At 44.1% G+C, this 27,663-nt stretch overlaps 1 protein-coding gene across 4 annotated transcripts in view; it reads left to right on the top strand.

Moving 5' to 3' along the window:
* Positions 1-27,663, top strand: part of PRICKLE2 (prickle planar cell polarity protein 2) — a 384,940-nt gene that overhangs the window by 274,679 nt on the left and 82,598 nt on the right. For all 4 annotated transcript variants that reach the window (XM_088831558.1, XM_055414259.2, XM_055414260.2 and 1 more), the window contains one exon: positions 14,083-14,266. In XM_088831558.1, coding sequence (XP_088687684.1) covers positions 14,123-14,266 — 144 coding nt within the window. In that variant the 5' untranslated portion in view covers positions 14,083-14,122. The remainder of the gene's footprint in view (positions 1-14,082; positions 14,267-27,663) is intronic.

Genomic DNA, 27,663 nt, shown 5'->3' with positions numbered 1-27,663 from the left:
CTTAAATATTTTCAGTGTCTCACTCCTGTAGACCATGTGAATTCAATTCATCCAGGGCTTCTTTCCAATAAAACATGAAACCAGGAAGTGTTATTTTCTTTCTCTGTACTTCCCTCCATCCCCTCGCTGCTGCAGAATGAGGGGACTGGTCGTGGCTCAGAACAAAACCACATAAACCTTTCCATGGATCAGGTTTGGAGAAGGGAAATCAGCATCTTGCCTTTTTTTTTTTTTTTTTCCAATTTTTTGTCTGTCCCCGTTGTGGGAAATCCTGAGAAATGTGTTTTGTTTTTTTCCCTGGACTTGACTGAAGCCAGGTCTCTGCTGAAAATAACGTCTTTCCCTGTTGTGTCTGTCTCAATCTCAGTGGCAGGGCTTCACTTCCAGCCTCGGTACTTGGTCAACACCCAATTTCTTGACACTCTTGTTTCGCAAGTCCACTGGGGTCATCTCGAGCCGTTGGCCTCATTCACGGAGGAACGTGGATTTCTGGGAAGTCTCTGCCTCCAGCCCTTCAGCACGGATATTAAAGGGCCCCTGTCAAGTTTTGAGGGGTGTGACCATTGCCAGAATCCCCACAAGCCAGGCCCCTGAGGGGTGCTCTTGCCAGCTGGCCCCCATCCACACCAGAAACGGCTGGATTGCAGAGGTTCTCTGTATATGGAGCTGGCTGAGTTCCCCTGGATGAAAGGCAGGCTAATATAAACTGAAAATGTTATTAATAAGCAGCCACTTAAGAATTTCCTATGACTTGCCAGTGATTTGGGGGCCTCTATGTGAACAGGGAGAAAAGCACAACTTGTTTTACATGGATTAGGGGACCAGCGCAGTCAGTCTGCTGGGGCCTCGAACAGGCGCTCGCTCAGGTGTTCAGTGAAGGGTTCTGGAATCTAGCTGGTCCAGGTTTGCATTTCCAGTTTCGTAGTCTCCTGGCTGTGGGAGCATAAGTGAGTTTCAGAAACACTTTGAGCCTTGGTTTTCCCCATCTGTAAAATGAGGAAGATGTTACTGATTTCCATCTCTTAGACTGTGCTGTGAGGATTAAGTCAAGAACGCGTGGAAAGTGTTTTGCACAGAGCCTGGCCTACACTCCAAAAACGTCCTTTTCAAAAGGAAAGTTCGAAGCAGCAGACCCCAGAATTGGAACCAAACTGACTCAATTTGCCCTGCTTCAGGGTGAAAAGTAGAAGATTCGGCATTCTAGACACAGCGCACTTGATAGCAGTGACCACCGTGCTTGGCTTCTCTGAGCACCACCTTCTCCTGTGAAAGGGCAATAATAACCTTTGTTCCTCTGATGAACTTTGGTAGGTATTTTTGGCAATTCACAGAGTTCCCTGAATTGAAAGTGCATGGGAAGCTCTGAAGTGCTTGATTAGTCCCAGGGTCATTATCCAAGCCTGCTTACCGTCTTGTATCTTGGTAAGAAACTAAGGTCATCTTTGTGACCTTGGAGTGTTAAAAGCACGGTAAAATAAGTAAGCCTTAAGTAAAGATGGTCATCAAATTCCCTTCGTCAGTCCAGCACACCTTCAGGTATATACTAGGTGTTTAATAAAGATTGACAGAAGTGACTTGTTTGCCACCCATCTGTTTTCCATTGATCTGTTTCCATCCCAACTAAAATATATTAGCAGGGGCCAGATCAAATTCTAGCAAACGAGAACCATGACTGTTTTTATTGACTTGTTTTACTTTTTGTCCCTACACATAGCACAGGGCCTCGCAAACTGGCCCAGTCGGATTTCACTATAGCCAGCATAGTGAAGGTATCATTTAATACCAGCTGTATTATTTAATACCAGCTATAGGTATTATTTAATCCTAACAGCCACTCAGTGAAGTGGCAGAGATAGGGTTTGAACCCAAGGCACTGTGCCTCCGAGATCTTAATTCACCGCACGGTCACAGTATGCTATTTTTGAGTACTTAGGGTGTATTTAATGCTTCAGATTTGGTCTCCATGGGGTTAGCCAACTTCTTCTACACAGGAGGTAGTGACTGAACGAGTATTTTGGCAGGTGGCGTGGAAAAGAAAGACAAACAGGTATTTTGTGGAGTCTTACAATTCTCATTTTGAAGTCAGGAGGTGAAGAGTGTTACAATTCAATGTGTAGTCATTTCCTCAGAAACTGTTCCCCTGAGGGACTCATCTGGAAAGGAGGAGCTCTTGGAACTGGATCTGCTCAGCATCCAATGAAGGAAAAACGTACACGCCATAAAATCACAGTTAACATATGGACCAAGTGAAATGGAGGAACCGGTCCAGGCATAACCGTTCCATCTACTTTGGTTGCTTCTTAGGCAGGCGGTGGGTCTGAAAGCAGCTCAGGAAATCAGAGCTTCTCTCGGTACCCAAGCCTTTCCTAAGGATGCAGTGATGCAGGGAGCGGTGTTGCCATGGAGACACCATCAGTGGCCAAGCTCTTTCCCTTGAGGGTTCACTCTTGCTACTCACCATGATGCTGAATTAGCTAGCTGTGTGTTTGGTAGGCAGATTCCTCACCGGCCTGTGAACATGCTTACGGTAAAGTGAAAGCTCCTTCACTCGGGTTGCACGTGTACTCCTGCACCGGCTGACTCGTCACCATCTTAGACTCCTCTCAGTGTCTTGATGGCACCTTGGTCTCTCTTACCTGCATGCCTTTATCCAGCTGTCAGGAAAACTCCTTCTCTTTCTGCCCAGCAACCTCCTACTCAGCAAGGTGGTATCCAGTGCCCAGCACTGGTGCTAGGTGTTCTATTAATAACTGACCTAACAACAAAGTCACAAAACTGTTCAGTTTTTTATTTCTGTGTCTCAAAACTTATTTTGAAAAACTGCAGTGTTATATACAGTTAACAGGAACAGCACGATGAACTTCCAGACAGCCTTTAGCATTTGGTACTTTTGTGCTGCTTGTCCCCCCCACCACCTCGTTTTTGCATGCACACACACAGTGCATACACATATATTATTATTTTTGCTCAACCCTTTGCAATTAAATGACAAGCATAATCCTTGACCTGTGTGTTTTTCAGCATCTGTCTCCTAGATAAGCACCTTCTCTTAAGTAACCTCACAAGTACTTGACTTTGAAATTTATGATCTAGCTCTCTCTTTGTGTTCCAATCACACAGGGGCTTCTTTACTGTTTTGTTTTAATCCCTCACAATACCCACCAGAATGCATAGTATATAGTAGATGTACAGCGATTAGTTGTTTAATAAATGAAGCCGCCTGCAGCAGACGCTTGGGACAGTCCCCTCTTCCCCCTGGGCATTCACCTTCTCAGAGTCCTCAGACCCATGGTTCCACCATCCATAGGAACTATCACTCTCTAGCCTACCTGTTTTGCGTGTGGGGTGGGCCACAGGGGCCCAGGTGTAATTCTCACTCAATGACTGTTGGGAATTGGGTGGGGGATGAGTACCCCTGCCTCTTTGATTCTCTAGTAGGACATCTTTGAGGAATGTTCTAGATCATTTCCCATAGCTTCTCCAGTAAATGAGTCACAGTTGCCCAGAGCTGCAACTGCCCATCACCCCTCCATGTGTTGGCATCATTCCCTGCTCTGCTTCCCTTCCCCAGTTCCTTCTCAGGAGCTTGGGGATCGCCTCCCAACCTTCTTTATGTTCAGAGCCCTTTCCCAGATCTGATTCTGGGGAAACCTGATCTAAGACATGGTTCTTCCATTGCCGAGACATCAGACCCAGAAATCAAAGTCTGGTCAGAGATACTCATAATCTGAATAGTCATCCAGGAGGCTTAATTTAAAAGAAAAAAAAAATGTTTCCACTGCCTAAAAAATTCCAAGATAAATTAGTCCAAAGTAGGGCACCATGCATGTTTCTTCATGGAAATATGAATTGACATATTAGAGGAAACAACTGCCACTAAAAATGATCCTGTACCAAGTTGGGCAGCGCCTGGCAGGGATAATCTCCTCTTGGTGCAGATGGCCAGAGCCGCTGGAGCCCAGACAGAGGGCAGGGAGTATGACGGGCCAGACAGCGGGTTTTGGCTCTGCGCTCGCACCAGCCTCGTACCCAGCTGGCCCTATCACGGTCTCCGCCCTTGAGCTTCTGTGTTGATTAGGAAACCGTTTTTCCTTTCTCACAGAGATAGAAATCTTGCTTCCAGACATGGCAAGTGTCAAAGTTCATGCCTGGGTCCCTCAGTCAGACTGAGTGCTTCAAGAAAGAGGAAAAACACAGTATTGTGGCTGGAGGGGTGGGGGGTGAAGGAGCCAGTGAGGCTGCAAATAACAGGATATGCTGATGTCTGGGAATCAAGACAGGGAGATAGGAATTCCAAGGCAAAGGGAATTCAGGACAAAGGAAGAGCTTTCCTTCAACCCACTAAGATGGCCTCTTCCCCCAAATCTCACATTAGTGCTCCGGTACAGGCAGGGGCTCAGCCGCCTTGGTCACCATCATCCATGCCGACAGTGGCGGGGGAGGGGAGGTCAACACATGGCCTCCTGAGACATTCATTCCATACCCTCCCCACGCCACACCTCTGCTTGCCTTTCCTCTGCCTGGAGAACTCTCCCTGGTCTCCCCCCAGAGCTGGCTTCTCCTCCATCTTGTCATCACAACTCATGTGTCATTTCAGTGGGGAAGCCTGTCCTGATCCACCCTTGGCCCCTCTCTTGTTTGCTTCCATCATGACAGTCACCGCAGTCTGTAAGTGGCAAGTTTATCTGTGTGTTGACCTGACTGTTGTCTGTCTTCCTCGCTTGACTTGAAGCCCCATGAGGTTAGAGTTGCTGTCTGAATCCCAGCATCTCTGTACGAGGCCTAGCGCCAGAAGATTCTCCGTCACTGTTTGCTTGAATGGTTGGATGGTTGGACAGATATTGAGAAGAATGGAAAGATGCACACAGAAAGGAAGGAAGATTTGACCACTCTCCTAAAAAAAAAAAAAAAGGTGATAGAACTTTGGTCTTGGAGTTGGACAACGTAGGTACTAATCTGTGTGACTTCAATCAAGTTGCTTATGAGTTTGTAGGATCATGTGTGTGAAATGGATACAAATGCCAACTCTATAGGGCAGCTGAGAAGGAATAAAGGCGATGATAAACTATGGAACAAAATGACTGTTATAAAACATTTTTTAAATGTAAGAAATTGCATAAACATTAGAAATATATTAGAAAACCTTTACCTGCCATCCCCCAGTTCCCAAGCACATACTGGAGTCAAGGCCCTGAAGGTCACACTTGTCCTGTGGAGTCCTTGATCCTTTCGGGACACGTTTCCCCCTCTTGGAACATCCTCATCTCATTTCGTTTCAAGCCAGCCTCACAAGCCTATTTCCCACCTGCCTGCCTTCCTGTCTTTTCTGCTGCTGCTACTGCTACTGCTGCTAAGTCACTTCAGTCGTGTCCGACTCTGTGTGACCCCATAGACGGAAGCCCACCAGGCTCCCCCGTCCCTGGGATTCTCTAGGCAAGAACACTGGAGTGGGTTGCCATTTCCTTCTCCAATGTGTGAAAGTGAAAAGTGAAAGTGAAGTCGCTCAGTCGTGTCCGACTAGTAGCGACCCCATGGACTGCAGCCTACCAGGCTCCTCCGTCCATGGGATTTTCTAGGCAATAGTACTGGAGTGGCTTGCCGCTGACCCTCCACTTATGTTTTTGTGCAGCACTCAGAAGGAGGGAGCTAAAGCCTGTCATGTGGGTCATGTGATCATGTGACCCAGGAGATTTTGGAGGGGAACAGCTAGTGTCCTTGGTGACAGCTCAGTTTTGACAATTCTGATTTACTCATCATGGGAGTATCTTCAGTTCAGTTCAGTCGCTCAGTCGTGTCCGACTCCCTGCGACCCCATGAATCACAGCACGCCAGGCCTCCCTGTCCATCACCACCTCCCAGAGTTCACTCAGACTCACATCCATCGAGTCGGTGATGCCATCCAGCCATCTCGTTCTCTGTCGTCCCCTTCTCCTCCTAGTGATACCCATTTTTCTAAAAAACTTTTTTTTTGTTTTTTTTGTTCTTGTTTTTTATGTAGTTATTTTCTTTGGCTATGCTGGGTCTTTGTTCCTGCATTTGGACTTTTCTCTAGTTGTAGTGAACAGGGGCTGTTCTCTGTCTGCAGTTTGCAGACTTCTGATTGCAGTGGCTTCTAGCACACTGGCTTCAGCAGTTGGCAGTGCACAGGCTTCGTTGCCCCACAGCATGTGGAATCTCCCCGGACCAGACACCGAACCTGTGTCTCCTGGGTTGGCAGGTGTATTCTTAACCACTGCACCACCGCTTAGTCCTCTCAGCGCTAAGTGAAAGCAAGCAGACCCCACTTCCAGTTCTTACCAGCTCACTTACACAGCACGGTAATGGCTTTTCTGCTAAGAGTGCCCACTTCTTTTCATTCCTTACATCCAGGCAGCCTGCAGCCTAATAAAATCTCTCTTCACTCAAAACACGTATTTACCTGTTTTCTTGGTCAAACAGAGAAGGTGGGAAACGTGTTCCCAAAGGCAGGAAACGCAGAATAAGTTTTGGCTCATCTTAGGCCTGTGCTTTGCATGCATGTGAAAAGCTGGATGTTTTTATTGGGAACTTGAGGGAATGGAGCAGCAGAGTGGACTGAGGAAGCCAGGCTCCTACCCAGCCCCTCAGAAGTCTGGCCTGCCCAAGACAGAGCCTTCAGGTGGTTTGCAGTGACGTCAGTTATCGCTCTATTGAGAGTGAGATATACAAAGACACAATTCAGAGCCAGGGATTAGTGGTTTTAGATTATCCATGACCCATCTCTCCCTACTTGCACAGCAAATTGAAAGTTGATAGCTGTTGAAATCCGGTTTTCAGATTTTTTTTTTTTTTCTATCTATCTGAGGGACCCAGCTTAACTCTGTGATGCCCTTAAGTATATGCGCAGTTCCCACATTGCCTGGTGTTTTCTTTACGATGTACAGAAAGTCTCTGATCCTGCTACAGGGCACCAGATCAGAGCAAACCCACTTATCTGGATTGAAGAATGCACATCTTTTTGCCGAGAGTGTTGTGTGCCCATGTGTGGGTGGCTCTGGCTCATGTCTTTTTATTTCAGGCCAGAGTCTTGTCTCTCAGTACTCCCTGATAGCGCGCACACATAAATGAAATCTGGTCTCCAGTTCCTTCGCATGAGAGGAAAAGAGGGCCCGCATCTGTTTCTGTTCAGCAGTGATTATCTCTGGGATTGTGAGTGTTTGAATTATTTTTTTCTTCTTCTTGCTTATCTGTAATTCCTGATTCTTTTCTATGTACATTATATGGTGCTTTTCTTTTTATGATAAGGGGGCAGTAACATTAAATTACGATAAGAAAAAGGCTTCCTCTTTTCCTCTGGTTAAGAGTAAAAGGAGTGATTCTTGTGCCTTTAGTGAACTGAAGTCATGGAAGAATTTAAATACCAAGGACGCATCTGTTAATTAGCAAAAAGCTTTGGAGGCCTTTGGGGTATTTTAGCCCTCTGTATTTTTTTTTATTATTAATTTTTATTGGAGTCTAGCTTTCCATAGCCCTCTGTCTTTAGCAAAAGTATCTTTTCCCACACCCCATCTCAGCTGCCTGAGGCATTGTTGTATTGAGCCCAGAACTATGCATTCCTTATCCCCCACTTGATTTGTATTGGGACTGAGCCACTCTTTAAGCAGTCTGCCCATGACCCTGTGCATAAAAGTGACCTGAACCTGTCTGACCATGGACTTGGCACAGGGAAGCCCATACCACAGGGAAGGAAGAAGGCAGGATAGATAGCTGGCTGTCAGTGAGAGGCCCTGTTTGGTGACTGATATGGTCCTGCCTCTCACCAGCATGTTTTGACACGGATGCCCCAGTGGTGCCCAGCTGAGTGACAGGTGGGCTTAGTGATTCTAGAGTTTAATACATCATAATCAGGACAGTTGGCATAGATGCCCTGGAACAGTTTTTAAAGTGTATATTGTCCAGAGACCATTGGGAATGTTGGTAGAACACACCAGTCTGCAGACCATCCTCTGACTCAGGTGCTCCCTTCTAACTGGGAGGATAGCTCCAGAAGCATGTCCTCCAAGTGCATGTCAGATTGGAATGACGTGGAATGCTGGTGAAAATGCCCTTCCAGGGCCCTGTGTCAGGCTTATCAAATCAGTCATGGGGGTACAGCTCTACACCCTAGGCAGCTCCATGTCATGTCTTAGAAACAGGGGGTACAATTTCCCATGATCAGAACCATCATTATCTGCAGAGTTTGATGATAAAGAATTATCTGTCTCTTAAAAGTCATCCAACAGCCTCTGTTTTTTGTTTTGTTTTGTTTTGTCTTTCTGCCATCTCTCAAATTATTGGGCACCTACTTCATATTTTGATAATACTGCAAATGACCTTGAGCTGTCCTGGGAAGTATGCTGGTTTCCAGATATGTGTCTTCAGAACCCTTGAGATGTTAGGACCATGAAAATGGTTCTGGAGTTTAGGAGAAGGTGGAGCTGAAGAGAAGTTGAGCACAGGACCTCCTGCTGTCTCATCAACTTGGGCAGCTCTGTTTTATATAATGAATTTCCACATAGGAGTTCTCTTGCACAAAAATATTTTCCTCCAAAAAAAAAAAAAAAATGGAAAAATAGGAAAGGGGGAGAGGGGAAAGATTTAATGATATTTCCAATCCTATCCAAACCTGGAATCCTGCAGTTTACAACTCGAACTTGTCAGCATCGTGTGACAATGAAGACTCCTTTTTTGCCTTCATCCTATCACTTCTCACACAAAAGGAGACATTGTGGTTCAGGGTTCAATGTGGTAAATAACCTGTCAACGTCTCAAAGATGAGACACCGCCCCCCAACAGACAAACACCCCTGATCCATCTATAACGAATTCTTTTGCGTCATGGTTGGTGGGTTCATTGGTATAAATCGTTAGGCATTTTGCAGATGATTTGGTCACTGGTGCAGATGACCAGAGTACTTTGATACAGTTGAAAGGAAAGCCTTCATCTGCTGGTCTTGGGTATGTCATGGAAGAGCCAATTGTGGCTTCTGAATATGAAAGCGAATGAATTCATAGCTGCAACTTTAGGCTGGGGGAGGCGGGCAAGGGTTGTTGCTGGGTAGACGGAGGGAGGACGGAGGATGCAGGAGCTCTGCTTTCTGAATCATGCCTTATTCCTTGGAAACCTGTCATTCACAAACCCAATTATGTACAGGTAGAATGTCAACTCTGACAGAATGAAACCAATGCACGCTTTGTATGACTGGTTTTTTTCCAATGAAATCCTGCTTTACTAGCAGGTTCTATCTTCATAAATGTCTATTTAAAAAAGAAAAAGCCTAAACCAAATCATATATTTCCCCACGCACTCCTGAAAAGCTTTAATCAGTGTGTCGAAAGCGAGAGCTCTTGGGTGTTGCGTGCATTTTGCCAAGAAGGGGAAAAAGACGTGAGAATCAAGAGAAATCCTCTTGGCTTTACCTCTGACCCTCCACGCCTTTCTCAGCATCTAGGCCTTGCCGTTGCTCATTTGTAAACAGGAGTTATTAAATTAGTCTCTCCAAAGGCTGTCATGGAAGCACTCAAAGGTTAAAAATTCTTTGCAAATAAAAATGCCTTGTCACAGCAGTGCCTGTTAATTATAAATGAGGAATGGAAGGCAGACAGCTAACGGGGAAAAGACATAAGGTTCTGATGGTTTTGATTTACCTTTTCTGTTTGTTTCTTTTCCTCCTCCTTTCTTTCCTGTTTGGTTTTGATTTTTCTGAGTGTGTTTGTTGTTGAACGAAAGGCTGCTCTCTGGTGGGAATGAGGTATGCCTTTCATAGGATATTAATAGGGTTTGGGGGTCAGATGGATCCTACTTTGTGTCTCTGTTCTGCTTTGTTTTCTTCTCTGGAAGGTGGAGGTGATAGTTCCTTTCTTGGAGGACTGGTGTGCGAATCTGAGTTCACGGGTGTCAGGTGGAAGCAAGTCGTATGCTGTGCATTTTGCTCCTGTGTGCCCTCACCCAAGCCCTGCTTGCCCTCGTTTTGCCTCGCCATTCTAGTTTGCATTGCACTGAGCAGCTTTTATATACTACTTGATTGAATGATGTGTTAATTTTGTTTTTGTTTATTGTATGTTTCTCCCCCTCTGAGTATATAGATTCTGTGAGGGGAGGGATCTTTGTTTCTTTTGCTTGGATATCACTAGTTTCTAGAGCAGTGCCTGACAGATGGTAGGTACTTGGCGGTTACTTGTGAAGGGACTAAAGAGGACCCTTAGCCCTTTCCTCTTCCTCCTCTGTTCAGGCTTCTATTCAGTGAGACTCATCATGGATCTGGTTCTTTAATTCTGTTTAGCTTTTGTCTTTGTTCCTTCTTCTGGAGCTTCTGTTCATTAGACTATGTCCATCCAGCATTAAAAAGTATGTTCTTCCCGGCCTTGCTGAATAAATGAGTTTCATTGATGAATATTCTGGAGACTGAATTTAGAAAAAAAATCTCTACATTTTGTTCTGCAAGTGTGACTTGCTAGTAAGTCATTAGTCACCGAAGAGCTTCCTAGACTTGCTTAAACACAGGGAGACTTTTTTCCCCTTAAGTCATACTCTGACATAAAAAGTTCTGGAGGGGAAAAAAAGACCTTGACTGCTTCCCAAGACCCCTGACTTCTTTACAGTAGGTGATTAGTTAACGAGTTACTGTTAAAATGAGCTCAAACTATTTTTTAAAGCAACAGCCAAGATTTGGATAAAACTTCTCTGAGTTTGGAGATGCAAACCAGATCCCAGTGTGCATTCTCTTCGTGTGTATGTTCAGTCAGATGAAAAGCAGGAAGTAGAAGAATCTGACAAGCCTCACTTGGCTGGATAAAAACTGATTTCGTTTCTTCAAGTACATTTTGGTATCAAAATTCAGGCCATTAAAAGGATAGGGACCAAAAAAAAAAAAAAAACCCCAACTGATCATCTCAATGGATGCAAAAAAAAGCATTTGACAAAATGTAACACGCTTTGTTGATCAAAAATTCTCAGTGGCTAGCATAGATGAAAACTTCTTCAACTTAATGAAGAAAAGTTACCCCAAAACCCCACAATTATGTAATACTTGATGGTGAAGGGTTGGTGGCTTTCCCTTATGGTCAGGAACAAGACAAAGAGCAACTTAGACATTTACAACTTAGCATCACTAGAGGACCTAGGCAAGGCAATAAGACAGGATCAAGAAAACAATAGGCGTTAGATGGAAAAGGAAGGAGTACAACGATCTCTGTTCACAGATGACATGATCTTGTATATAGAAAGTCCTAAGGAATACACACATTCAAAAAAATGGAAATGAATAGAAAGACATCCTTTGTTCATGGATTGGGAGACTTAATATTGTTAAGATAGCAGTGCTCTCCAAATTAAAGATTCATCACAGTGCCTGTCAAAATCCGAGGTTAAATTTTCGCAAAAATTGGCAAGATAACCCTAAAATTTATAATTTATAGTGCAGATGTCAGGGGCCCATGAAAGGTTAAAAAAAAAAAAAAGGTTTAAAAGAAGAAAGTTGGAGGACTCACACTACACAATTTCAAAACTTACTACAAAAGAGCAGTAATCAAGACAGTATGGTACTAGTGTAAGAAGAGACATACAGACCAAAATGTGAAATGAAATTGAGAGTCCAGAATAAATCCTTACATTTATGGTCAACTGATTTTTGACAGGGGTCAGCGCAAGTGAATTGAATGGTGCTGGGACACTTAGATAGCCACACGAGGATGAAGTTGGATTCCTATTTCAGACCATATATGAAAAGCACCTCAAAATGGGTCAGAGACCCACAAATAAGAACTAAAACCATATAATTCTTAGATGAAAATGCAAGAATAAATCTTATGACCTTAGGTTCCTTAAATATGATACCAAAAGCAGAAAAAACAACAGGGGGAAAAAATGGACTTCCTCAAAATAAAAAACTTAGGTGTTTCAAAGGACTTCATCATAAAGGGAAGACAGTCCACCAAATGAGAGAAAATTTTTACAAAGTATTTATCTGATGTGGACTTGTATCCAAAAAGTATATGAAGAATTCTTTCATTTCAACAATAAAAAGACAATTTTAAATGAACTAAAGATGTGAATAGACATTTCTCCAAATTAGATATACAATCACATAAAATGATGTGTAACATCATTAGTCATTAAGGAAGTACAAATCAAAGCCTTGGTAAGATACCACTTCACACCCACTAGGCAACAATCCCAGAGAAAGACAATGACAGTTCAGTTCAGTTCAGTCGCTCAGTCGTGTCTGACTCTCCGCGACCCCATGAATCACAGCACGCCAGGCCTCCCTGTCCATCACCAACTCCCGGAGTTCACTCAAACTCATGTCCACAGAGTCGGTGATGCCATCCAGCCATCTCATTCTCGGTCGTCCCCTTCTCCTCCCGCCCCCAATGACAAGTGTGACAAAAATGTGGAGAAAATGGAACACTCATTCATTAATGGTGGAAATGTAAAAAGATGTAGATATTTTGAAAAACAATTTGGCAGTTCCTCAAAATGTTAAACATTAAGTTACTGTATGATTCAGCAATTCCATTCCTAGGTGAATACCCAAGAGAATTGAAAACATACAGAGAACTTGCACATAAGTAGAGTAGCATTATTCAAAAACAGTGAAAAGTGGAAACAGTCCAAATGTCTACCGACTGATGAGTGGATAAACAGAGTGTAGTATATCCATATAATGGAGTATTATAATGCAAGAAATGAAAGATTGACATGTGCTTCTGTGTGAGTTTATCTTGAAAGCATCCTGCTGTGTGTAAGAAGCCTGTATATAGTAAAGTTCCATTTATGTATATGGTAAGACTATATGTAGTAAGATTCCATTTATGTGAAATTTCCAGAACAAGTAAAACCTTAAAGACAGGAAATAGATTAGTGGTTGTCAGGGCCCAGGAGGAGGGGAGGGTGAGAAGTTACTGCTAATAATGCACTTGGAGTTTCTTTTGAGGGTGAAGAAAATGTTTTAAAATTAGATAATGGTGGTGCTTTCACATCTCTGTGAATATACTAAAAACCAGTGAATTGTACACTCTAAAATGCCAAATTTTATGGTATGTGAATTATATCTTCACAAAGCTTTTGTCGAAAACTTCAGGCACATGGGGATTAGACTTCTGGGCTGTCTCATCACTTTTATAAGGTGCTCCTGAAACTAATTCTGAAGGTCAGAGTGCAGGCAGAACAGCTTATTTTCTTAGAATCTTTTTCCTCCTTTACTTTTTTCCTCACTTTTTACTTTTTATTTCGCTGGTGGAAGCCAAAAGTGCTTTTGTGTTGCTGACATCAACGTTTTTATTGCTTCATCATTTTTGTAGCCATGGAAAAGGGAACAGATGGTAATCTTAAAAGAGAAATGTTCAATTTGGGGGAGAGAATTGTGTCTTCGGCTGCTATCTTTTGAAATAATTCACATGCATGATGCTCTTGTACATTTAAAAAAACTGCTACCAATGTGGGGTAATTTGGGGTTTCTAATTAGAATTTCAAACCCACAAGGATCTTCAGTGGAGATGAAAATGTCTTTCCCAGGAGATCTTAGGGTCAGATTTGTTTCTTGAGGAAAAAAAAAAAAACACCTATTTTTACTCTTAAAGAAAATCTCACCTGCAGTTATTTTTAAAACCACTTTCTTTTCCTAAGGTCTGGAAACCTCTTATAAAAATGGAATGTTGTCAGTATTTGTTAAATCTCCTGGTAATATTTCTGGTCTGACTATGTATGGTGTATATTTAATTACTATTCCAGCCGAGGAAATTGTGGTCATGGTACATATCCAGTGTTCTACCTGGTAAAATAGAAGGTATTTTGACTTGCCTCTTGGGATACTGATTTAGAAGAAGAGGTCAGCATCCGTGTTTAAATGTCCTTAGCATGCTTACCTGGTGGCCCCTGAGTGTTCAGGGGCTTTGCAGGTACTCATGGCCACGCCTTCCACAAAGACAGGTGGGGTGTGGAACACTCCTTTAAATGCTCTCGCCAAAAGCCAGTTGCCAAGGAATGTGTTTATGGTTTGGGATCCAAGGGCTGGTGAGCGGCAGGCCAAGTGAAGAAATGGTTTCTTGTGCCTCCCTTCTCACCTCCTGCCTTCACGGCTTTCAGGAAGATCTGCCTGCACTGCAAGTGCCCTCAGGAGGACCACATGGTGACGGTGGTGCCCCTGGCGATGGAGAAGACCGTCAGCAAACTCATGTTTGACTTCCAGAGGAACTCGACCTCGGACGATGACTCAGGCTGTGCCCTGGAGGAGTACGCCTGGGTCCCGCCGGGACTGAAGCCTGAACAGGTACCGTTCTTTCTCTTCTTTTTTTTTTAATATATTTATGTATTTGGCTGCACTGGGTCTCGGTTGTGGCATGTGAACTCTTAGTTGCCGCATATGGAATCTAGTTCTCTGAGCAAGGATTGAACCCTGGCTGCCTGCACTGGGAGTGCAGAGCATCAGCTCAGGCCTACCAGGGAAGTCCCGGAGATACCACTCTTGACGGAAGGGCAGTCATGGGTTTGGCTTTTACCTTGGTCTCGGCCATCTGTCCTCCTTCCAGTTCAGAAGGAAGAGCTCACTTTGCTGAGTCTGAGAAGCTGTTGCTGTACGGGATGAAGACGTCTGGGTCCCCAGTGGGAAACCAGGAAGAGAAATGAAACTGAGCTAATTCATTCTGCATTTCCATTTAAGCTATTACCAAAAGATTTTCTAGAAACGTCTAGAAACATTAGGTAATGAAACTGCATTTTTGGAGAGGGAAGGGGTGTCCTACATTGGTCATCAATCTTAATGGTAAGATTCTTTGTAAAGGAGAGTAAGGAGATGAGGATTTACCTAGTGATCTGATGCTGCCCTGAAAAATTTGGCCCAGCTTGACAGAGAAAGACACTGGCACTTCCTGAAACATTTTGGTACTGTTCGGAGGCTGTAAATACTGCTGGCTTGGTTACATGAACTTGGTTTCTTTCTGTGTCACTGCTTTTCTCTCAGTCATATACAACCTGTACTTTGCATTTCTTGGTCTTTGGAATTTTCTCCTGTTCCAGCCTCCTCTTAGTTTAGAAGCCCCTCCTGTAAGCTGGATACTTTCATGATCTTCCTTGTGCATCTTTGAGAGACAGGTTTATCACAGCCTTAAGTGTTTGACCACTATTCCCTTCCTCTCACATAGAAAGGTTCTTTCCCTGGAGATCTTCTTTATGTCTGACAATGTTTTAAAGCTTAAAAAACCCTAAAAGGTTAACTCTGGAACTTTAGATGTGATGCTCTTAAGAAAAGTTCTTTGTGATGAGGGAAGACCCAAAAATTCACCACAAACTTGAGGATGGGACCCTGATAACATCTCCTTGGTTAGCCGTTTCTCATTTTCTTCCAATAATGAGGTTGTCATCTGACAGATGGAATTGCAAGCACACAGCCAGGATTTGTTTAACCAGCAAAGGATTGTTTAAATTTTTAATTAGTCACTAATACTTATAAATTGCTCATACTTAAAAAATTTTAATTTTAAAGTTGATATTTAGATCTTGAAATTTTGAGAATCTGGAATCTTACTTTCAGTAGAATCTGAAGTCTTACTTTCTCAAGGATTGGTGTGCAGGCCATTGATTTGAGTGCGAGACATTCTTTCCAGAGTGTCAAAAGAGTGAATCTCCAGGTCAGCCAGGTCATGACTAAGCCCATTTCATCCTTTTGTGTTCATCTTCCTATACGCTACAGGCATTTGAGTTTTGTGAATTCTATTCTAATTCTTACTAGGATGAAAATGTCTTAGAATAGTGAGAATTGAAAGGAATTCTGTGTTGGGTTATCAGCAGAAATAAATAAGAATGTTTTCTCCCAGGGGCTTCCCAGGTGGCACTTGTGTTAAAGAACCCACATGCCAGTGCAGGGAGACATGAGAGGTGGGTTCGATCCCTGGGTCGAGAAGATACCCTGAAGGAGGAAATGGCAACAACCCACTCCAGTATTCTTGACTGGGAAGTCCCATGGACAGAAACTCCTGAAGGGGCCTGGAGGGCTACAGTCCATAGGGTCACAAAGAGTTGGACATGATTGGAGAGACTTAGCACACATGCACGTTTTCTCCCAGTTTGTATATTAAGGTTAAATTTTTATTTTCTTCTGTTTCAGTAAAGACTGTATTATTAATAAGTTGAAGAAGAATGAGAGTATTTGATTGAGTTTGTCTGGAAACTCAGATGAGGTGGTAGGTGACTAAATATCTGTGTTTGACATCACCCCTCTACTGCCAGTACTTGAGCAGTGAGTTTTCACACCTTGATGCATATGTGAGCCTGTTTGGTTTTTCTTGCTAACCTCATTTCCAGCAGCTTCCAAGAGACCCATCCTTCTTTTGTTCATGTTGCTTCCTGCTGAACTGGGCTCTGAAATTCCAAAGTTAAAGCTATTTTCAGTTCCCTGCTTAGGTAGATTCTTTTCTAAGGCCATTAAATATCATTCTATGATGTCCAGATTCAGAGAACATTTTCTCCTGACCTAAAGTTGCAAAAGTTAAAGGGCTTGGTGACATCCATCAGTTCCAAAAATGATTGCTTACGTAATTTTGAAGGCCACTTGCTTCATCCAAAGTGAATATCTTTGGGGAACATAAAACATCTTTCTTTGATTTGTTTTGAAAGAAAATGATTAATGCTATTAAATCAGTGGTTTGAATTATGTCAGATGACAGAGTATTCCCATCTCTTGTAATTGTATTTTTCTCCAAACGGTTTTCTCTATTCACAACACTTACTCAGACCTATATGACACAGATGATTAGAAAGGAAATTGTTCTCCAGAGAGAGACTATCTTTTCAAGCTATTTGAAGGGCTCTATATTTGCCTAATAAAATATGAATCTGTATTAAAGGTGTTTCAAGGGATCATGTTGCATGCAAAAAATAGTCTTCAGATTTTTAAATTACAAGATCTTTGAAAGTCTGTTACTTATGGAACTGATTATAGGTTTAAAGATTTTTTTTCAAAGGTTGCCTAGTAGGTTTTAGAAAAACTTAAGACCCAAATACCTCTTACTAATAAAAATTCTGGTATTTAATATGATGTTAGTTATCTCTGACTTGAGAAAAAACATTTTTCTATCAGGAGAAATTACAGTGGATATTAAAATGCTTTGTGCTGGAGGCAAAATACTCAAGACCAGTTAGGGTTCTGAGTAATGTGCTTTCATTTTTGTTAAAAACCTTTCATTTCATTCCCTGGTTGTGGGGTTGGTAATATACCTTTGGGTGATACTCTTTATTATTCTGTTTCTTCTGAGAAATGCCTTCAGTTAAATAAAATGCAAACAAAAGCTACCCTCCTTTGAAAAGGAGATATTCTTGAATATGGGCAGTTAATTTTATTAAAATCTACTAACTGCAAAAACCCAGCCTTCTTAAAATAGTATATATAAAAAAATAAATAAATAAAGATAACAGTCGATGCCGGGAAAAAAAAGGCTTCTCAGGTGTGTTTTTTAATGACCAAACTGAAAACTGATCAGAAAGGTTGCCAAGATCCTTTGTCTCCACTCACTCCAGGTGAGTCATTTAATATTATGCAGAGAGCCCTGTGGAGGCGGGACGGAAAACTGGAGTCTTCCCTGATGGCCCACCTGAGGTCATCTGTAAGACTCCAATTTCTCTTCAGACTCCAGCAGGTCATTGTATGAGCTCTGTCTCCTAGAACTGCTCTGGGGAGACATTTATCGTAGATAATACTTTAGGAAGAATTTAGAAATTGTTTAACAAGATATAAGGCAGGAAGACGGTGAGCAGGGCTTCTAAACCTCAGTGCTGTTGACATTTTAGGCTGAATAATTCTTGCTGTTGGGGCAGTCCTGGGCATTATAGGATGGTTAGCAGCATCCCTGACCCAACCACCTGCTTGACGCCAGTAGCACTCACCACGCCCTCCATTGGGATGACCAGACCCAGACACGTATCAGAATACCATTCATTGCCCCTGAGAGATGAGCTGGGCACCCTGGTTGAGAGCCACTGGGTAGAAGTAATGTTAAAACCTGGAGGACCTGTCAACACAAGCGTGGCCCAATCCAGACAAGAAAAGGATGACTCAGTTGAGTAAACATTTATTTCAGCACCTCCCAGGCCCTACCTCTGGTATTACAGCTGCTGCCTTGAAACGAGGCTGAGTATTTGGCAAAGTGAGAAAGGTGATCCCACGCTGCTTGAGCAGAGGCCAGTACTCATCCTCCCGATGAGTCAAAACAAGGATTGAAGTGGTGTGAGGAGAAGGTTGTTGGGTGGATCACCGTTTGTTCTCCAAAACAAGAGATAGCATTCTCTTTCCATAATGGGAAGACTCTGTCTATTGAAAAAAGGGAAAGAAAAGAAGAAAGAAAGCAGATAAAAATCACTCATAATTCTGCCAACAACAGAAAACTGTTTTCCAACGTTTTTGGAATGTGTGTGGGCTTTCCTGGACTCAACCAGTAAAGAATCTGCCTGCAATGCTGGAGACATAGGAGATGAGGGTTCGATCCCTGGGTTGGAAAGATCCCCAGATGAGGGCATGGCAACTCACTCCAGCATTTTGGCCTAGAGAATCCCATGGACAGAGGAGCCCAGCAGGCTACAGTCCATGGGGTCACAAAGAGTCAAAAATGAGCAATCAACACTTTCCCTTTCACTTGGAATGCATGTAACAAGAATCTGTGTGTATAGGCTTACATTTCTGCTTTATTTTGGACAAAAATGTGATGACGCTATCCATTTATCTTGAAATTTTTTTCACTTCGTGTATTGTGAACATTTTTTTTCTTTTTTTTTCTTTTTTTCTCTGTATTTGAAAGTTGCTCAGTCACGTCCGATCCTTTGTGACCCCATGGACTATAGAGTCCACGGAATTCTTCAGGCCATAATACTGGAGTGGGTAGCCATTTTCTTCTCCAGGGGATCGTCCCAACCCAGGGATCTGTCCCAGGTCTCTTGTATTGCAGGTGGATTCTTTACCACCTGAGCTACCAGGGAAGCCCAAATTTCTGTATTTAGACCCAGATTATCTTTTGGAATAGATGCATAGTTCTCTCTCAATAGTTACCAACCTGTAGTGACACCACTCGCCACTAGGGGGCATTTGGAAGTGGCGGTTTAGATGGGGCTTCAGTTCAGTTCAGTTCAGTCTCTCAGTCGTGTCCGACTCTTTGCGACCCCATGAATCACAGCACGCCAGGCCTTCCTGTCCATCACCAGCTCCCGGAGTTCACTCAAACTCATGTCCATCGAGTTGGTGATGCCAGCCAGCCATCTCATTCTCTGTCGTCCCCGTCTCCTACCGCCCCCAATCCCTCCCAGCATCAGAGTCTTTTCCAGTGAGTCAACTTGTCGCATGAGGTGGCCAAAGTAGATGGGGGTAGTTATTGTCAGAATGGTTAGAGGGTTCCACTCGAATTTTGATGGGTAGAGGCTTGGGATGCTAAACATTCTAAGAAGTACCAGGCGATCCTGCGCAAAGGAGAATTGATCCCTCCCAAATGCTAGGAGCACAACCATCAAACAGCCCTGAACTGCAAAGTTATTTTTGAACATACGCATCCTTGGTAGCTTTTCTCTATATTAAATAAAGTAGTAGCAGCCAGCGTTCCTGTACACTTACCTGCTTCTCTCTTTCAGCACAATCCCTAGAGGTGGAGAGGTCATGTGTAAACCCCCTTTAAGGCTTTTGATTCATTGTGCCAGTAAGACTTTTGATTCATTGTGCTAAACTGCCGTCCAGAAATGTTGTGAGTAGTGCATCCTCTGGGTGGATAGCTTTCATTGGGTCTGTGAGGATGTGGTTTTTCTCCTGGTGCTTCTGCTTCTGATCCTTGAAAATGTGAACAGACCATCAGATTGCTTCTCCTGAGTGAATGTCCTTTTATCAATGTTTTGGATATTCCATGGAGAGTTCTCAGATAGGAATGTCGTCACATCTTTGGTCTCCCAATGTTAGTGATTTACCTTGACCATAACCCTATTTTTGCACATAAACAATGGTAATTAGGTTATATCTCCAGAACTCTCAACTTTCACTTCAGACTGTTGCAGGAAGGATGAAGAGTGGATACTAGAAGTAATTGCCCAATTTGGGGCTTTCAAAGCTTTTTTCCATATGTGGCAAAATAGACTATCCAGTATTACCTAAAAGATGGGAGTGAATTAGTTGGTAAAATACCTCTGTTGGGAATATGTAAAATTCTTTATTTGGTTAATGATTGTTTCTCATCCATCAGCTGTCAGATTAAATGTGTTTCCTGACGGAGTTTCTCTAACCACCCCACACTTCCAATATAAGATTAGGTCCCCAATTCCATGTTTTCCAAGAGTCCCTACCATTTCCTTTTCGTTATTTTTCTTGCTTAGTCACTAAGTCATGTCTGACTCTTTCAGGACCCCATGGACATAGCACCTCTCCAACTTGAGAATTACTTAACAGTATAATTATTTCTTTAATATTTGGCTTTCTGACTTTGCTTTAAGATTCAGGAGGTCAGGGTCTTATCTGCTTTGTTCTTTAGGGATTTCCTAGTGCCTAACACAGTGCCAGGCACCCTACCAATATTTGTTAAGAGACAGGCAGGTGATGAGGAGCCTTTGCAGAACCAGTGATGTTCAGGGTTGCATCACACTGAAACGATAAAGGTCTTCTCAGTGTTTTTCTGCATAAAAACAGGATTATTCTTTATCTATTATTCCTGCTCCCTGCGTTCTTAAAAACATACTCAAGCAGATTCCCCGAATAATCCCAGCAGCTTCAGAGATGTCTTAGGTTGGAAAGGCAGGAGATGGATGACTTGCAGGGAAGGACTGTGTTCCGGCACAGACTTGGGGCAGCACCACCAGCTATAATACTCGGGGTGCCAGGAGCCAAGGGTCTGGCAGAAGGCCTCCATATTTCCAAACCAGAGGACCAGTTGTGTCACAGAATCACTTGGAGAATGCATTCGGAGGCACGAGGGGAAGTATCACAGTGCAGTGGAAAAAGCCTTAATCCCAGAGTCCAGTAAGTCTGGCTTCTGCTCCATTTCTGACCTTGGGAAAGTTGCTCAGTTTCCAGGAGCCTCAGTTTTCCTTCTGAGGATGATGATAATAACATGGAGACAATTATTAAACTTGCTGTGAACCCTTGTTTCGTGCCCACCACCATTTTCAACTTTACATGCATTGCCATACTTAATTCTTAAAACAACGTGATTTGGTTGTTATTATTCCTATTTTAGAAGTGACTGAAGCAGGGCTTGGAGAAGTGAAGTAACTTGCCCAGGATCACACAGCTGAGAAGCAGCAGAGAGGAATTCAGTCTCAGACACCCAGAGCCCAGAGCTGTTATTCTTCAGACCTATAGATCTAGATCAGGGCTGGTCTGGCCCTGAGTGAGGGAGCATGTCAAAAGTTCCCAGGGCAGTTGGTCTGCACACAGTAGATGCTCAATAGAATGACGGTCTCCTTATCACCCTTCTTGCGAAGCTGTAGCAAGTGTCACTGATCACTACTGCCCAGAGCAGGCAGCAAAAAGCAGGGAAGGAGCATCAGGCTGTCCACATGGAGGACGGTTATGTCGGGTGGGAGAGGGCCGGCATAGAGTCAGCCGGAATCCAGGGTTCATCCTCAGCCTTTTCAAAGGCTTTAAAAAATCATTTTCATTCTGCTGCTGCAGGAGCTGTTCTGATCCCCAGGTTCTCTTCTGTGGGCTTGCTGTAAAGGTGCAGCTTCTTTCTCGTGAACTTCTGGGCACACTGAACCAGAGCAGTTTGGACAGGGGCCCAGGCGGAGCCACCTGACTCTGAAAACTTCAGCATCCCAAGTGGGCTTTGGGGATGTCTGCTGAAGAAATCCACTCTGCCAACCCCCCTTCCTCGGTGCCTGAGGGTACCTGTAGCCTCTCAGTGCCCAGATCGGTGAGGAGTAAGTTCCAGGGGCATTTTCTGTAGACCATTCAGAGTGCAAAGAGAGCCTTCCCACAAAGCAGAATGGCCTGTTCTGAGGATGCTCAGGTCATTTGAAGGCCTGGCTCTTTACTCTGCCGCTCGCAACCTTTCAGCAGCCGTCTCTAGTGGGCCCGCTTCATGCCAGCTTTCCGCTGGACTGTACCCCCTAGTCAGAGTTGAAGAATGAGTTACAGTGTGTGCTGGAGAGCTCTCTTGCAAAGGAGCGGCGATCGGACTGTTTTCACTCCTTCCTTCACTGGTCTCCTGTGCTGCTCCTCTGCGCAGGCACCGTGCTAGGCACTGCAGAGGAAACAGTAACCAAGATCTGTGAGGTTTCTAAGTGGGGCTGTTGGAGACCTGTCCATTAGGAAACAAATGACTGAGATAATTGAACACTGTAGACTTTAAAATGACGTAAACAGTAGAGCTGTAAACATTTAGTGAACTCTTGCATGCACCAGGCACTCTCTTAGGTGCTTTGCATCTAGTTAACCATGAAGATTAGGTAGCATCACTGACTCAGTGGACATGAGTTTTAGCAAGCTCCAGGAGATATTGAAGGACAGGGAAGCCTGGAGTGTTGCAGCCCATGGGGTCACCCAGAGTTGGACACAACTGGGCAACTCAACAACAACAACAAATAACGAAGGAAATACAGTGGCTTCTGTGATCAGGACTGTGGGTCAGAGTGTTGGGGCGGCAGGGATTGGCTGATTTAAATTGATTGGTCAGGACCTGCCTCTCTGGGGAAGTGGTCTTTGAGCTGCTACTGAATGATAGGAGGAAGCCACCCCGCAAAGATCTGGCAAAGATCTGGTTGCAAAAGTTCAGAAGTGAAATGAAATCCGTACTCACTTTGTATCTGTGCTCAGAATTTGGTGGGGGGGGGGGGCATTGTTGGACGGTCTAGGGAGAAATGAGTAGGGCCTATGCCATGCTGAGCTCTTACCAAGGTAGCCACCCACCAACCTGAGGGCTGGGCAGTTCCACTGCTGTTCCTTGCCCTGGGAAATCAAAGGTGCCCCCATCACCCATCACCTTGATATATCTTTCTGTGAGCAGATAAGGCAACACAGATTCCCATTCAGAGGCGATTAGAGAGGGAGCAAGAGGCCTTCACCAAGCCAAGTGTGTAATGTATGCTTTATATACATTTGTGTCTACCTCTTTTGTCATACGGCCTACCTTCTAAAATGTCAGCCTATTGGAGAGAGACAGACATGGTCCTGTTCACCACCACATCCTCAGTGCTTAAAATAATGTCTGAGAGATTATTCCGTAAACGGATGTTACATGAATTAAGTCACATTTCATCCCCGTAGAAAATCCCCTTTTTTCCCACCAAATACCTTGCAGCTCAGGGGTCAGAGGCTTGACCAGGGTGCCCCAGCTCATAAAGGGCAGAGCCAGGATTCACTATAGCCTTCTACTTGACCCAGGATCTATTTAGGCTCCTCTTCCTACACTGCGCTCACCTCCATGGTGATCCACCCAAGATATCAGATCCGAGGAAGCCGACTTGACATGTATTGGAGGTGGGAACAGTATGTGTCACACTAGGCTCTTTCATTCCTAGGGGAGACAGATTGCTTTTCATCTCCAGGTAACCCTGGTGACTAAGGAATTCCTCTCTCCCCACCTCCAGTTTCCCCACCACTGCAGGAAGTAGCAGAGCCCCACCTTCTTCAAAGGCTTGTTTCCCTATCAGCAATCTCTCTATCTCTGGCTCTTCTCAGTCTCTCATCCTGGCTGGGAACCCACTTGGTGACAGACACATTTTGTCATCTTCTTCCACTGGCCCTCATGTTCCTGGTATGGTGTCTTTATACCTGGGCACTCAACAGTGATATTCATTGAGCAGATATTTATCAAGTGATAATTTGTTCCAGGTACTGCAAGAACAGCCACGAACAAACAAACAAGTATCCTTGCTGTTTCGGAGCTGACACTTTAGTGGAAGAATCAGGCAGGTGAACTATTGAATGAACAATGCACTTTCAGTGTGCTGGGAAAGCAATTTTTAAAAGGGGGGATGATGCGATTTAGAGCCAGGATTGGCAACATTTTTCTGTGAAGAGCCAGACAGTAAATATTTTAGGCTTTGTGGGACATAGTCTCTGTCTCAAATACCCAACTCCAGCGTTGTCATGTGAAAGCAGTCAGACAACACATAAATGAATGGGCATGGCCATGTGACAATAAAACTTTATTAACAAAACCAGACAGTGGGCCTGATTTGACCCACAGGCTGTGTTTGCTGGTCCCTGATTTGGCGAATCTACTTCTTCAAATGAGGTGACCAAAGAAAGCCTCTCTGAAGAGATGACATCCAAGCTGAGTTGTTTCTTAGAATGATGCTTAGGTTACCCAGATTCAGCCATTCCAGTGGTTTTCAAAGTCTGGTTCCCATACCAGCAACATTATTATCACCTGGGAACTTAGTGAAACATACAGATTCTCAGGCTGTGTCCCAGACCTGCTGAACCAGAGCCCTGGAGGTGGGCCCAGCATTCTCTCTCAACAGAGCCTTAAGGGGTTTCTTATGCAGGCCAAAGCTTGAGAACCTCTGCTCTTGGGTTCCTGAAAAACAAGAGTGTCAAAAGTACATGGAGCCAAATCTTGGCTCTACCACTTATTAACTTGTAACCTTGGATGCCTTGAGCTTGTTGTCTGTAAAATGAAGAGGCTTGTGCCCAAGTCTAACATAGCTCTGAAGGCTAAATGAATTACTCTCTCAAGAGCCTTGGAGATGCTGACTCATAGGAGCTCCTCGTGAAATGGTAGCTGCTGTCATCACCACGCTCATTATTTGGGTCTTGCAAACACTGATGCAGATTTGCCCATGGACAGCAACAGAGGTTCAGCCCCAGCGTCTTCCCCGTGGGCAAGATGTCTTTCATCCCCAGCTTGTTCCCCCTGGCTGATATCTGCTGAATATGGCCTGAATACAAGGCTGTTTGTTAAAGGAGATTGAAGATTTTTTTAAATTAATGTATTTATTTTAATTGGAGGCTAATTACTTTACAATATTATGGTGGCTTTTGCCATACATTGACATGAATCAGCCACAGGTGTACATGTGTCCTACCATACTGAACCCCCGTCCCACCTCCCTCCCCACCCCATCTCTCTGGGTTGTCCCAGAGCACCAGGGTACCACTTTCAGTGCCCTGCTTCATGCATCAAACTTGCACTGATCATCTGTTTTACATATGGTAATATACATGTTTCAATGCTATTCTCTCAAATCGTCCCACCCTCGCCTTCTCCCACAGAGTCCAAAAGTCTGTTCTTTACATCTGTGTCTCTTTTGCTGTCTTGCATATAGGATCAAGATAATTTTTTTAATTCCTTGGCTGGTCCTGCTTCCTCCACCCTCTCCTTCCCTGTTAACCCAGAAGATGCTCTGGTCCCTGCTGTTTGGGAACCATGAACTCTATATCTGCGACTCACCATTGGGCCAGGGCCGCAGAGCTAGGCAGCCAGCTTTTCCATTCCCTTTCAGGCTATTGACAGTTTGTTCTTTTTATGTAAGAAGCTATTTATACCAGGAGGGACAGAGGCTGGCAGGTGTGCAGGCATGGAGGGAACAGTGACGAAGTAGTTCATCTCTCTAGGCCTGCTGGGTGGTTCTGGTTCATAGAGAGGGAATCTAATAACCCCTCAAAAAAACCCCGCAAACACAATCATTAGAGTCACCAGCCATTTGCAGTGTCGTCTTCATTTCATTACTCCATCAGCACATGCTGAGCTCAAAATGGGATTTCATGGCTGCAGTGAGACGCACGCCTCCCCACCTGGATTGGATTACATTTCTCCCAAGATGCTTCTCCTGTGTCAGCTTTCACCGTCACTCACTTCAGAGTTCTCGGTGCTGGGTGAGGAACGGGTGGGAAGGGAAGGGAAGAAGGAAGATAGGAGGAGGCCTGAATGCAACCTCCTGCCGTTCTCAGGAAGCCAGTCACATGAGCGGTGCTCTGTTGATCTTGGCTCCAGGCATGCGCTGACGTCGTCCAGTGGTGATGGGAAATATGCCCGTCTGTACAGCCTTCTATAAAACTGCCTGTTAATGAACTGGTTTTCAAAGGAGCTGTCAGAGGTGGGATTAGAACTTGGGTTCAGACTGAAGGGCCTCTGCCAGATGAAGTAAGCGGCAGTGTGGCCAGATGCCCCCAGCAGGGCCCTCTCAAGGCTCGTGTGCAGAGCGCAAGGCCTGGAAAAGCCAAGGCCCATCTGCAAGTGCAGGAAGGGAGACTGCCACTGGAGGGCCCACTCTCAAGGCAGATGGCTCCCACTTTTATAGTGTGTACCAGAATCCTGGACGTGGGGAGTGAGCCTCAGGACTTGGACATCCTGGAGGAGTTCACAGCTGCACACCCTTTCTGCCGACTGAGCAGCCCGTGCTGTGGGCTGGTGTGACAGTTAATTTCCGATCAGGATGGTCCCCGCCACCTTCCGACTCATGAGACATTTGAGCGGTTTCATGGATTGGTTGGATGAACCTACCATCAGGGCAGCTAGTAACTGCCTTCCTCCATATGTCCGTCTATTTGTCCATCCGTTCATTCATCCACTAGTGCGTTCAGCCACGTGTCCATTCGGCAGTTAAGTATTTATTAAGTGCGCATTAAGTGCACGCCCTTAGTCTAGGTGTGATTTCACTGTGGCGGTTTTCCAAGTCCAGCTGAGAACTGGCACTTCCCAGGCCCTGTGTGGATTGTGTGCTTTGTGTAGTGTGGAGTTGCTCACAGACAGGTGTGGACAGTCCCTCTCTGAGGAGGACCCACACGGACTACAGGCTCTGTGCTGGCATCCCACGGTGTCTCCCTTTTAAGTGCCTGTCCCCCTGAGCTCACAGTGTTCCAGAGTATAAGCTTTGACACTGACTAGCTCTGTGTTGACATCTTAGCTGTGTTGCTCTAACGTTGGCCAAGTTCATCCACTTCCATGAGCTTTCATGTCATCCTCTGAAAAATGAGAATATCATTATCCAAACTGTAGCATAGTTGTGAGGATTAAATGAGGCAGTGCCTTACGCACGTGGCTTTAAAAATGGCAGCTTTTAGCTCTCTTTTTTTAATAACTCCAAGTTGAAACAACCCAAATGTCCATCAGCACCTGAACGGATAAACAAATTGTGTTATATCATAGAGCAGAACGCTGCTCTACGATAAAAAGGAATGAACTCTTCATATATGCAGTGACATTCATGAATCGCAAAACCATTATTCTCAATGAAAGAAACCAGACCATAAAAGTGCCTACTGTATGATTCTATTTATATAAAACTCTAAAAATTTTAAACTAGTCTGTAATGACAGAAAGCAGACCAGTGGTTACTTGAGGCTGAAGAGGTAAATGGAGAGAGTGGGAGGAAAAAAGGACAAATGAGCAGAGGAAACTTTTGAAGGTAATAGATCCTTCAGTACCTTGATTATACTGATGGTTCTGTGGGTCTACATCTATGTCAAAACGTATCAAGCTGTATACTTTAAATATGTGAAGTTATCCATTATCAAATACTTTAATAAAGTGAATGAATGAAGTTGCTTTTTAGCAAGCAGGAAGGCAAGCATCCTTGCATGCCAGTGTGGGAGTCTTCCTAATGTTGCTTGGTTGCCTTAGCAAGTAACTGAGCCCTTTGGCCAAGTACTGTCAGAAAGAATTGCTCAATATTAATTATGCACAATAAAAACAGAGATTTGGGGCAGAAACTCATCAACATCCAGATGGATGGCACTAAAAAATGAGTTCCACGGACTGGCTC

The sequence above is a fragment of the Moschus berezovskii genome, chromosome 24 (assembly GCF_049115385.1).
Source record: "Moschus berezovskii isolate FMDL1 chromosome 24, NW_MosBer_1.0, whole genome shotgun sequence".
Lineage (NCBI taxonomy): Eukaryota > Metazoa > Chordata > Mammalia > Artiodactyla > Moschidae > Moschus > Moschus berezovskii.
The sequence above is the reverse complement of the archived record's forward strand: the minus strand, read 5'-3'. Positions and strand labels throughout refer to the sequence as shown.